Here is a 12,829-nt window from a genome sequence, read left to right on the forward strand (position 1 = left end):
TAAGATAAACATATAAAAGTTTTCTATCAAGCAAATTCAATCGAACAAACTCACATAAGCAACTTAGAATCACAATTATAGAATTCGAAAACTTTATTTAAACATAGAAATTGGGCTTAAACTTTGCCCTAAACATTATTGTTAACTAGAATTCATAGTCTTACAAAATCAAGCAAAGAAAACAAGACAAAGGATATAATACACCTTGGAAGATGAATGATAAAGCCTTGAGACGAAGAACTTGAAGATCCTTGAAAGCAAGCAATCTTCTAGGGACGACACAAGGGTGGATGGCGGTTAGGAAATTGATGTATTGCATGGCTTCTCTTTCTCTTGGCTTGAAAATGAAGAACAAGAAAACTAGAGAATGAAAAAGGAAAATGGAGAGGAAATGGAGAGACAAAGAAGATGAGATGGATGAAGGAATTTGTGTGGAAAAATGGAAAGGAAATGGAGGGACAAAGAAGATGGAATGGATGAAGGAATTGGTGTGTAAGAGTGAGAGGAGAAGGTGTTTAAATAGGGAAGAAAAGAAGAGTGAAATGATGAGATGAAGAAAAATAATGAAAGTGGAGTATGAGAGTGGTTTGTAAAATATGTAAAAGATGAGGTAATGATGAAAGCAAAGCATGAAGGTGAAGAAATGTGGAAGTGATGATGATCTTTTAGGGTAGAAAAATTGTATCCAAGGAAAAAGAAATGATTTCTTCATATGGGTGGGAAACATGAATATGTGGTGTTGAGTTGTTTTCAGGTCAGTTTCTTCCCCTTTATTCCTTCAATTATTTCTCCATCAAAAATTCAGAATGAGCCTTCGACTTCTTCATAAAAAATGTTCCACTATGAGTGTATATCATCCTCACAAATTTTCAGAGCTTTATTCCAAGTGGTTGGGCCGGAAATGCTGCTGGACCTCTTACAGGTCCAGTTTTCCGGTTTTGCTTCTGTAGAAAATTGGGCTGATTGTTTGAAGGCCTTCCACTCATATTTTTCTCTGGCACTCTTCATAAGAAATGATCCTTTGGGTGTCTAGAATGGATCTGGAGAGTTTCAGCTCATTTCGAGTTCATTTGGTCAGGTGGCCGCTCCTTCTTCCTTGCTTGGCTCTGATTCTCCTAGCCGGAGTAAGAAAATATTCAAGGTTGACTTTTTAGTGCATTTTCATTCTTCTCCATCATTTCTAGGTAATTATGGACGTAACACTCATTTCTTCTTCATCTACTCCAATGTACCTAAAAATAGAAATTAAGTTAAAAATCTATTCGTTAAGGAATAACTAAGCAAAATGTGAGAAATTAACATTTAAAATATCACATTAAAATGCGCCTATCATTGTGTTAGTAATTTCATTGCTTTATGTGTTAGTTATTTCATTGTTTTATGTGTTTTTGTTTCATCTGTTTATTGACATTAATTGTTAACATATATTATGGGGCTAACTGTGTTTATTATGTATTGCAGGTCATGGCTCTATCTGCAAGCACATCGAAAGTTGCTAGATCTATAGCCTTAAGGATAAAAGCGGTGCAGATGAAACGTATTAGAAAAACCGTCTCTGAACCACCTATTACTTCTCCAAATTGTAAACCTGCTACTCCCAAGAAGGCTGAAGCAAGACTGACAGAAGCCAACAAGGCTACTCTCCCTAGGAGAAGTCCGCGAAAACATAAAGCTACTCAGTCCAGCAAGGATGCTTCAGCCAGGAGAAGTATGCCACCGCCTAAAGCAGGAAATTCCAAGAAGGCTGTGGCAACAAAGAAGTCGTCGTCCAGTCGTAAGTCTGTAAAGAGCAAGTCATACTAGGATTCTGATGATGATGACAACATCACTGGTGGATTGAGGTTGCTTAAGCGAGGGATGGTAACCATGAATAAAATTACCAGGCGACTGATTCGAGCAAAGAAGCTAAAGGTGAATTCTAATGCTGATGGGGAGCCAATTGGGAAGGCAGCTAAGGAGATGCAGTCATACATTGGGGTGTTGGAACGCACCAAGATCCCAATATCTATAAATGATTGGAGAAATGTGCCTTTGGATGAAAAAGACAAGATTTGGAATAGTATTCAGGTAAACAATCAGTCTATATATAAGTTATTGCTAGCTGTTCACTGATTTACATTTCATTATTTTTTTTTTCAAAAAACAGTATACCTTGTATTCGTTAATGTGTAGGATGCTTATGTGGTGCCAAAAGAATGGAAGAAATTGGTGATTACATCAGCCGGCCACAAATGGAGAGAGTTCAAGAGCAAACTAACCAACTGGTACATTATTCCCTATCTGGATTCTCCTGAACTTTTACAGTTCCCTCCAGATGATTATCGATCCATTGAGGTAGATGAATGGAATACGTTCGTGGCTGATAGAACTTCACAACAATTTCAGGTTTGTCTAATACCATACTTGGACATGCAGTTGTGGAACAGTTTATGCATTATTAGTTAGTGTTTATGCAGATACTAAAATATAATGCATAATTCTATATATGCTTTATAGATACTCCGTGAAAAGCAGAGAATAAAGAGGAAGGAGAATAAGTATCCTCATCGAATGTCATGGAAAGGATATGCTAACTTCCAAGAAGAACTGGTCAGTATTCGTCTTACAAATCTATTTACAATATATTTGTTATTCTTTTCAGTTTACACCAAACTGATCATGATGTCACACGTATCTATTCATATTTATAGGCTGAAAAAAATACCGATTGAAGAATTGGATTGTGCTACGATGTGGATAAAGGCCCGGCAAGACAAGAGTGGCAACTTCAAAGGGCCAGCAGTGAAGAAGAAGGTCGAAAAAATTGTAAGTTCAGTTTTTTGTAATTGTTTATTACTTGTTGCTTTCTTTTTTTTTTTTTTTTTTTTTTCAGGTTTTGTATCCCAAGGATAATTTTTGTGTGCTGTGATTGATGTCTATATCAGGAAAGTTTGAAGAGGAAAGTGTTTGAAGGAGAAATCAACCCTGAAGGAACAGATGATGTTCTGACTTTGGTGTTGGGAAATCCTGAGTATCCTAGTAGGGTACGCGGTGTTGGTGGCTTCGTCAAGCCTTCAGCATATTTTCATCTACCTAAACGCCAAATGCTAAATGTAGAAGATAGTGTCAAGGTAAGTGTTAAGAAGATACTAGCAGAAGAGAAAGAAAATATCATTGCTCAGGAAAGAGCCAAATGGGAGTTGGAGATGGAGCAACAAATTGCTAGGGAAAGAGCCGCTTGGGAGGAAAGGTTTCAGAAGTTAGAAGCGATGGTTAATGGGAAAGAGATGCCAGCTGACTCACCCAAACCTGTGACACCGCTGAATGATTTAGGCTCTGGCCAGGGCAGCTGTTCAAGGCAACTTGAAAAGGCTGGTTTGAAAGCTATTGAAATTGAAGCTGCCAAAACTGCCAAGAAGAAGTTAGATTTAGGGGAGGACCAGCAGAAAGTAGTTGAGGAGAATGAAGTCTTTGTGGATGGGGAGCTGAACATCAAACTAACCTCGATTATTGAGGAGGAAGTTAGAAATTATTTAACTCCGAAAAAAAATGCAGTTGTGGAGCAAGTGCAAGTGCCTGTAATTAATCGCTACCCTAGCTTTACTTTCTTTTTCCTTACAATCAGTTTTCTTTTCTTTTTCTTTACAATTACATTTCATCAACCATATTGATGACATTGCTGCCTCAAATGTGACTAATGCTTACATATTTTTTGGTTTGAATTAGCAGGTTCAGTCCGCCAATATTGTCCAGTCAGGGTGTAAACTTACGATAGATTCATTGGACAACATAGTGGTTGAAGGAACGATCATTCAAGTGGATGTTGAGTCCTGCAAGCAAACTATCCATGGTGTTCCAATGGCTGAGGAAAATGTCTGAGTATTGATCACCAAATCTATTGTTACTAATGCTTTGCTACCAATTCCTATTAATGATGAGATTCTGTTTGTCCGCTATGCAATTGGTACATGCATTGCTTGGCCTAGAGACTGGGTTATACCCACTGCAGCTGATGCAAAGGTAATGTAGTTTGCTTAAATTCATTTTTAACCTTTGTATTCTTACCAAAACTCCCATGTGAGCTGCTATATTACATGATATAGAAATACTAATCATGCAATGTTATTTTTTATATCAATTGCAGCAGCAAAAGCATAAAATTGTGAGGAGGAAAAAGAAGGATATATATGATGAGGATTTTGATCATGATGATTTGGACAAGCTGCCACCCAATTTGCCTCCACCACTTAAGACATTGGCCACATGGGCTAATGATAACTTGAAGGATGGGATCACCATCCACACAACCTTAGGCGAGGAATTATTTGGATATCTAAAAAAGGTCGCCATCTTCAGAAGGGATGTGTATGCCATGACCAACATGAAGGAGGTTTCTGCCGGCTGCATTGTGATGTATATGAGGTCTGTAATGCATTTTAAATGAAGCTGTTAATTCAGTGTTATTGAATGATATTTTGAGACTTGTGGTTTTACAGCTTCCTTTATCAAGTGTTGAAGAAATCGAAGATGCTTGATATGATTGGCTTCGTAGATCCTGCTAATACTAGTGTCATTGGCTGTGGAAATCCGACTGAACGGGCTCGTTCTTTGTCAGTTTCTTATGAAAGAGGGAAGCCTGGTCAGATTTTTTTGGTCCCCTATAATTCAGGGTACGAAAGCTTCATTCATGCATTTTTGTTTTTGTAAATATTGACTTCTGATCTCATAAATATAGCAATGCAAGTACCTAAATCAGATTTGTGTTGGTATTGATTATCATAAATTTGAATGCCAGCTGTCATTGGATGTTGACGGTGGTGAACCCCACTGAAGAAGTTGTGTATTTCAGGGATCCGCTAAAGAGGCGACTCATCACCGGTGAATGGAGAACTATTGTGGACAAGTAAGTGCAGCTAGCTTGATGGGTTTTTTGTTAGTATTATGTACAAAACGGTTTAGTCCTCTTTTTTTTTGAGATATCGATTCTCAATTTATAAGTTGTTAGTTTCATCATAATTTTGTGTATTGTGTTGTTGTTGAAGCTCCATCAAAATATTCAATGCACAAAAACATAGGAAAGGCCGAAAGACAGTTCAATGGAAAAATTGTGCAGTATGTGTTCCCCATCTAGCTAACTATTTATATTTGCATTTTTCTAGTTCAGGCAAGGTTTATTAGGTACTGAAAATATTTATTTCTTTCAGGGCATTCCGGAGCAGATGGGTGATAAGACTTGTGGATATTGGATTATGCATTACATGAGGGATATAGTGGAGGATAAAAACCAAGAGTGGAGTGCTAAGGTAATCAGTAACTAATATATCTATTGTACTAGTGATTTATTGGATTAATCCATTGTGATGCATAACTAAGCTTCTGTCCTTGCAGTGGGAAAGAAAAGCAAATCACTATTACACAATGGAGAATGTTGATGTTGTCCGGGCAGAGTGGGCAAAGTATGTTATGAAGTTCAAAGATAACTAGTGCATGTGTAGGTTAACTAGTAGTTGAAGATATGTAGCATCAACTTTTGGACATGCATAGTTGATATATATAGGCCAAATTTTGATTGCAGTACTGCTAGCTATTTTGCTATGTTGTTTAGTTGGTTGCCCACATTGTGTAGTGCTTCTGGTTTATTAGCAAGCAGTACTGCATGCATATATTTTGCCGGCTGCCCAGATTAGTAGATATGGGCCATTTAGAACTGATGTTGATAATTAGGTTTGTGTACATGAGACAATGGTGGATTAATGGAAATTGCAATATGATTTTCGATGTGGATTTTATGATTTCAGGAATAGCCAATTTTAATTTCCAGAATGCATGCATACCAATTGTACAGGGGACTACTAAAATGTGTCGTCACAAACTGCAAGCTACAACAAAAGAACACCAAAACGTGTGGTTGCAGCTGCATAGACACAACACAAAAACCAATAAGAAGTCTATTGTCTTTTTGACAATGGGACAACAGAAAATTGTAGTCTGAAAGGCAAAACAACAACATAAATTAGTTGAAAGTATTGGCTAAAGTGTATAACAACAACAAATAAGTGTGATTGGATGTGATTACAGACAATATAAAACATATACTATTAGTGGTCCTTTTTATATTCAGACCACAAATATTTGTCGTCTAAATAATCTCAAACGACAGTAAATTGTCGTCGTAATGAGACTGACATAACAGAAAGAATATGATATCTATTGTCTAAACCATTTCCCAACATCACATATGTATAATTTCAAAAGCTTTCACACAACATTTAAATGTCATACAAACCTACCCTAAAACGACACTTAATTGTCCTCTGATGGTCTTTACGACCACATATAATTATCGTTTTAAGGGCATTCAAACCACACAAATAAGTCTTGCAAATATGCTTCACACAATACCATTTAAAAAATACTGTGGTTGTTTTGTCTATCAGACAATACAAAACTGTTGTTTGAATGCTTTAAAAGATACAGATCACAATGTTCCCAAAATGCAAAACTCATCAGACAACACAAGATTTTAATTTTTTTTATGTCGTCTGATTTTTCAGACGACAGAACACTTCTGTCGTCTAATGCCCCCAAGAGACGACACCGTACTAGACGACACATTTTTGTTCGTTCAGACGACAGAACAGTTCTGTCGTCTGAAGGCCTTTTTGGCATAGTGTGTTGTGGAGAATATATCGTTTGGTGGTCCGGTCTCAAATGTATTTGTAATAAGTTATGCATGAATCTGACACTGGAAAGGTACAGAAAATAACTATTGGATGATATAAAGGTTTGATGTTTATTATTATATCTTCAAGAAGGAAGCTGAATTTTTGATAGTATAAGAGAGGAAAATCAAAGTCCTCATTTAAAGAAACTAAGGCTTAGCAACACTACTAATATCTAGAATTGCCGGCATTTAACAAAACATGTTCGACAAGCTTCCAAATCCTGCAAATTCTAGTCTTGATTCAAGAATGCCAATAGGTTCGGAAAAAACTATGGCCTTTGAGTAGTAAGCTTGCATTGAGCGCTGGTGGTTTTATTGAACAAATTTCATTTAGGTCTTGTCTAGTCATGCATTATGGAAGCTAGGACTTGTTGAGGTTTGGATTAAATCTGATAGCCTTGTTTATTATTCTTAGTAGCCGCACAATTAAGGCATATCTGGTGGAGTTGGAAGAAGCTGGATAGTGAGTTTGACTCGTGCAATGAGCTTTACTGCTATTGTTGGTATCCATTGCTGGAGCTGGATTGGTGAGTACTATGAGCTTCATTGTTGAATTTGTGGACTGCTATTAAATTTGTTTTGAAGCTTTAATTTGTTGAAATCTATTGTTCTATGCTTAATATATATCATGGTATCATTGGATTTGTTCAGGTGAAATGTGTAGGACTGGTTTGGTTCATATATACTACATCTGCAGTTAATGTTCTTATTGGAGAATTGTTTGGATGTTGTTTTAGCATAGCTTTTCCTAATGGAGAATATGATATGTGTTTGTTAATGGACCTCCTTTTATTTTATTTTATTTTTTTGCATTTGCTTAGCCTAAATGTATATCGATTTGTTTTTCTTCATATATTGTGGTATACTGTTCTGTCTTGTTATTGGATTTTCTTACCCTAAATGTATATCGATTTGTATGCATGTAGTGATCATTGGATGTTGACACTTGTTGATCCGGAGAAAGGAACCGCCTATTTTATGGACCCGCTGAAAAGACGCTTACCTACAGGAGATTGGATGTCTATCTTGGATACGTAAGCCCTCGTTTACATATTGATCGTAATGCCTCAATTTTATGAAATCTGTTTAATACACTTATTTGCCTCCTTTCCTATATGGTACATCATCGATCATATTGTTGTTTTGGTGTAGTGCTATGCGTATGTATAATGCTGAAAAGAATAAGCAAAGCTAGAGTTCAGTCCATTGGAAAAATTTGGCTGTAAGTTTCACCGGCCACTTGTGGTTTTCAAAAAACAGTATTTCATTTTGACTTTTCACTTGTTCATTCATTTGCTTGTGTTTAGCGCATTCCTCCCCAACCTAGCAACAAGGAGTGCAGGTACTTTATCATGCGATACATGAGAGATATCATTGAGGATAAAGACATGTCATTGTTTCCTTCCAAGGTATCAACATATATAGCTATAAATATAGCCACTTGACTCAATTTCTCATAAGTGTGTTATTATATCCATGCCTCATTCACCAAAATGATTAACTAATCCTTTTGATATAATAAACTGATTTCAGTGGGAGAGGAGAGGCAGCAGCCAATACACCTAAGCGGATATTGATCAAGTGCGAAATGAGTGGGGGAAGTTTGTTGTCAACACATATGTGCACGAGTCATGAAGTAGCGCACTTGTTGCTGGTACATTTTAGATAAAGAAAGCATCTTTTTTGTGCTTCTCTGCTGGTACATTGTCATGCACCATGTGTGGCATGTTTTGGAACAAATATATATGTGTATTAGATTTTTGATGTCCCAAGTAGATGGGCATGCATTAGAATGCTTTTCTTGTGTAAAATGTTGGTTTCAATGATTGGGAAATGCACCCCCTTTGCTTTTGAAGTTTAAAGTATTGGTTATATGAATCATTTGATGGTTTGCAATGTTTGTATTTGATAAAGTTCTGTTCATTTGGTAAATGGACCAAATGAATGCACAATCTAATTCAGGAATGTGATGTTCAAATGATCACACAACAAATTAGATATAATGATCACTGCTTGTTGTTTGAATGGCAAAAAATGGGATAAAAACACATTGTAATCAATCATATCACACATCGGTTTTTAACAAATCAGTGTCTTCTAATTTATAGTCAGACAACAAAATTAATTGAACTCTGTTGTCCTAAAAGTTAATCACACAACAGAATTAATTGAACTCTGTTGTCTTAAAAGTTAATCACACAACAGAACCAATTGAACTCTGTTGTCCAAAAGTTAATCACACAACAGATATAGTCCAAAAACTGAAGTTTGAAGATCAATCAGACAACAGACAAAATAAAAATATGTTGTCTGACACGCTTAACATACAATAGCTTAAAACTGGCACTGTTGTCTGAAGACAGCGCCTCAAATGCTGCGCAGCTGCGCATGACATCTTTTAAGATATCACACAACAGTTATAACACATATCTGTTGTCTGTGTGTTTCTCACACAACTGTACGTGTTCCACCGTTGTCTGAATTTTCAACAGACAATGGTGGCCTTTCAAATCCCACAACGGTTTTCTGCCGTTGTCTGATAAGGTTTTTGGTGTAGTAATTAGCATTTCAAAACGATTGATGAAATCTTTAAAGGATGCCCTCTTCGAAGATGACGTATAATAGATGCCGCCCTCACAGGCGTAAAATAGATGCCTGACCCAAATCTGATTCCAGATCGCACTTGAATGTCCTCCGATCTAGGCCTCATCATATGGCCCTTGGGCCCTAAGCCCGCCCTAAGCCCGGCCGGCCCGGCCCTTCCATTAGGGCGGGCCGGCCCGACCCTTTTTTATTTAGGGTAGGGTATGGGTCAACCAAATAAAGCCCGGCCCTACCCTACGGCCCGGCCCGATTGAGCCCGAAAGGGCTAGGCCCGGCCCGGCCCTAAAAGCCCGGCCCTAAAATTTATATTTTATTTTTGTTATTTTCTATTACATGTGTTATATGTATAAAACTATGGAAGTGTAGAAAATTATTTCAATCTGTCATATTAGGAAATGAGTCTTTTAAATTGAGCCATATTTTGAGAAGAAAAAAATATTTTTTTTTTAAGAATTAACAGTTAATTCGGCAAAAACGCCGCCATTTTAATATAATCTTATGGGTATTTTAATATTTACCAATAATTACTATTAACTAATTAACTGTAATAATTACAAAGCTATTATTTCAAATTGGACAATATATTCATGTAATACCAATTTTGAAATAAATCAAGTAATCAACATAACTAAAAATAATCAATTGGTCGAGTTGAAACCATTTTACCAATGTAATGTTAACTTCTTAATGAGCAAAATGGGGGACGAAATGGAATTTTTTAAAATGCACCGCTGGATGTTATTTGCATATGAATATATGTTAGTGGTAGAAATTTCAACAATTTCCGCCTTCGTTTGGACCTCGATCTACCCGGTCAACTCAATACCCTAAATAGAACGTAAAACAAATATTCTCTTAACCGGTCCTTGGCAATTCACTTTTTTCGATCTTTCAGCTCCCACACTCTCATGGGTAGGGGGTCTACTTATGGATGTCAAAATTCCGCAACGTTTGTCCGCGCATGATGCCGCTCCCCTTAGGGAAGTTTGCTTGTGAAAAGCGTTGACCGCTCCGTTAGGTGCCTTATTCACGGCGGATCAGCCTAATTTCTTTACACAATACCTATCACTATTGTATAAACATATAAGAATTTTCCGATTGATCGATTTTCATTTCAAAATTTTTGGATCGCACATAATCCTTATATGTCTTGTAATGTAGTATAACTAGTTTATTAGGCTTGTTACCCTCCAGGAGCAAAATAGGGGACGAAATGGAATTTTTTTAAATGAACCGCTGGATGTTGTTTGCATATGAATATATGTTAGTGGTAGAAATTTCAACAATTTCCGCATTCGGTTGGACCTCGATCTACCCGGTCAACTCAATACCCTAAATAGAACATAAAATAAATATGCTCTTAACCTGTCCTTGGCAATTCACTTTTTTCGATCTTTCAGCGCCCACACTCTCATGGATAGGGGGTCTACTTATGGATGTCAAAATTCCGCAACATTTGTCCGCGCATGGTGCCGCTCCCCTTAGGGAAGTTTGCTTGTGCAAAGCATTGACCGCTCCGTTAGGTGCCTTATTCACGGCAGATCAGCCTAATTTCTTTACACAATACCTATCGCTATTGTATAAACATATAAGAATTTTTCGATTGATCGATTTTCATTTCAAAATTTTTGGATCGCACATAATCCTTATATGTCTTGTAATGTAGTATAACTAGTTTATTAGGCTTGTTACCCTTCATGAGCAAAATAGGGGACGAAATGGAATTTTTAAAATTAACCGTTGGATGTTGTTTGCATATGAATATATGTTAGTGGTAGAAATTTCAACAATTCCCGCATTCGGTTGGACCTCGATCTACCCGGTCAACTCAATACCCTAAATAGAACATAAAACAAATATGCTCTTAACCGGTCCTTGGCAATTCACTTTTTTCGATCTTTCAGCTCCCACACTCTCATGGCTAGGGGGTCTACTTATGGATGTCAAAATTCCGCAACGTTTGTCCGCGCATGGTGCCGCTCCCCTTAGGGAAGTTTGCTTGTGCAAAGCGTTGACCGCTACATTGGGCGCCTTATTCATGGTAGATCGGCCTAATTTTTTTACACAATACCTATCAATGTTCTATAAACATATGAGAATTTTCAGATTGGTCGATTTCCATTTCAGAATTTTTGGATCACATATAATCCTTATATGCCTATTAATGTAGTATAACTCGTTTATTAGGCTTGTTATCCTCCATGAGCAAAATGGGGGACGAAATGGAATTTTTTAAAATGCACCATTGGATGTCGTCCGTATATGAATATATGGTAGCGGTAAAAATTTCAGTGACTTCCACCTTCGGTTGGGTCTCTATCGACCCGGTCAACTCCATACCCTAAATAAAACCTAACACAAATATGCTCATAACCAAGAATTTGCAATTTTTTTTTTTGATCTATCAGCTCCCACACTCTCATGGGGAGGGGTCTATCACCTGCTGTCAAAATACGGGGATGTTTGTCCGCAAAAGGTGCCGCTCCCCTTACGGAAATTTGCTTATACAAAGTGTTGACCGCTCCGTTTGGTGCCTTATTTAATGCAGATCGACATAATTTTTTTACACAATACCTACTACTGTTGTATATGCATATGACCATTGTCAGATTGATCAATTTCCATTTTGAAATTTTTGGCCCGCCCGAATAAGCCCTAAATTTTTTTTATTTTTTCTATTTTTTAATTATGTTTCTCTTTTTTCTATAGTATGCAATTTATTTATTTCTTTGTAATTGATTTCATAAGTTTTGTTTTCTTTAATTTCTATTTTCTTTGTTACACAACAATTAATATTGAGAGATTTATATAGATAGTTAATTGAATATAACCCCCTTAACTAATATTAATAAATGTTATAAGTTACAAGTGTGTGTGTGTATTAAATATGTTCAATAAAAAACAATGAGTCTTTTATTACCAATATATACCATTAAGCCATATTTTGAGAAGAAAAAAATAATGTTTTTTTTTGTTAAACAAAATAAGGCCCTTTTTTGGCCCATTTCGGCCCTATTTGGCCCTATTTGAGGGCCGGCCCGACCCGGCCCTTTCGGCCCTAACGGATCGGGCTTTTCGGGCGGGTAAGGGTTAACATATTTAAGCCCTGGCCCGACCCTACCCGGCCCTAAATTTTGTTGACTTTGACTAGGCCCGGCCCGACCCTACCCTAAGCCCTAAAATTTAGGGTAGGGCCGGCCCTAGCCCGGCCCATGATGACCCCTACTCCGATCTTACAGTATCGGATCGTGAACCGTTGATTAATACATTAAACAACGAAGAGACCTCGTGCTCATCGAGGACTTAGACTCAAAGGAGACCTCGTGTTGACGACCCAGACTCGACGATGTGGAATCAGACCAGAATCGCCATGCTTTGCAATCAATTTGAGCTTCGGTTGTATTTTTGGGATTGAGAAACTGGTTTTCGCTTTGGTGTTCTAAGGATATGAATTCGAAGGAGCAGTGGTTTGTGTTCAAGTCTAGTTCTGCGTTGGGGTTTGGGTGTGGGATCATGCTGGTT

General features: G+C 37.3%; 2 protein-coding genes across 2 annotated transcripts; both read left to right on the top strand.

The window, feature by feature from the left end:
- The first annotated feature begins 1,816 nt into the window (after positions 1 to 1,816).
- Positions 1,817 to 2,656, top strand: LOC121051272. Its single transcript, XM_040513460.1, has 4 exons — positions 1,817 to 2,067; positions 2,173 to 2,385; positions 2,497 to 2,589; positions 2,642 to 2,656. Exons 1-4 carry the CDS (start codon positions 1,858 to 1,860, stop codon positions 2,654 to 2,656), a joined length of 531 nt encoding a protein of 176 aa, XP_040369394.1. The 5' UTR covers positions 1,817 to 1,857.
- A 427-nt stretch (positions 2,657 to 3,083) lies between these two features.
- On the top strand, positions 3,084 to 5,917 carry LOC121051273. Its single transcript, XM_040513461.1, has 10 exons — positions 3,084 to 3,557; positions 3,709 to 3,811; positions 3,860 to 3,999; positions 4,127 to 4,401; positions 4,476 to 4,649; positions 4,775 to 4,882; positions 5,022 to 5,091; positions 5,184 to 5,282; positions 5,368 to 5,435; positions 5,778 to 5,917. The coding sequence occupies exons 1-10, from the start codon at positions 3,084 to 3,086 to the stop codon at positions 5,791 to 5,793; spliced, it is 1,527 nt and encodes a 508-aa protein (XP_040369395.1). The 3' UTR covers positions 5,794 to 5,917.
- The last annotated feature ends 6,912 nt before the right edge of the window (positions 5,918 to 12,829 follow it).

The sequence above is a fragment of the Rosa chinensis genome, chromosome 2, assembly GCF_002994745.2.
Source record: "Rosa chinensis cultivar Old Blush chromosome 2, RchiOBHm-V2, whole genome shotgun sequence".
NCBI lineage: Eukaryota > Viridiplantae > Streptophyta > Magnoliopsida > Rosales > Rosaceae > Rosa > Rosa chinensis.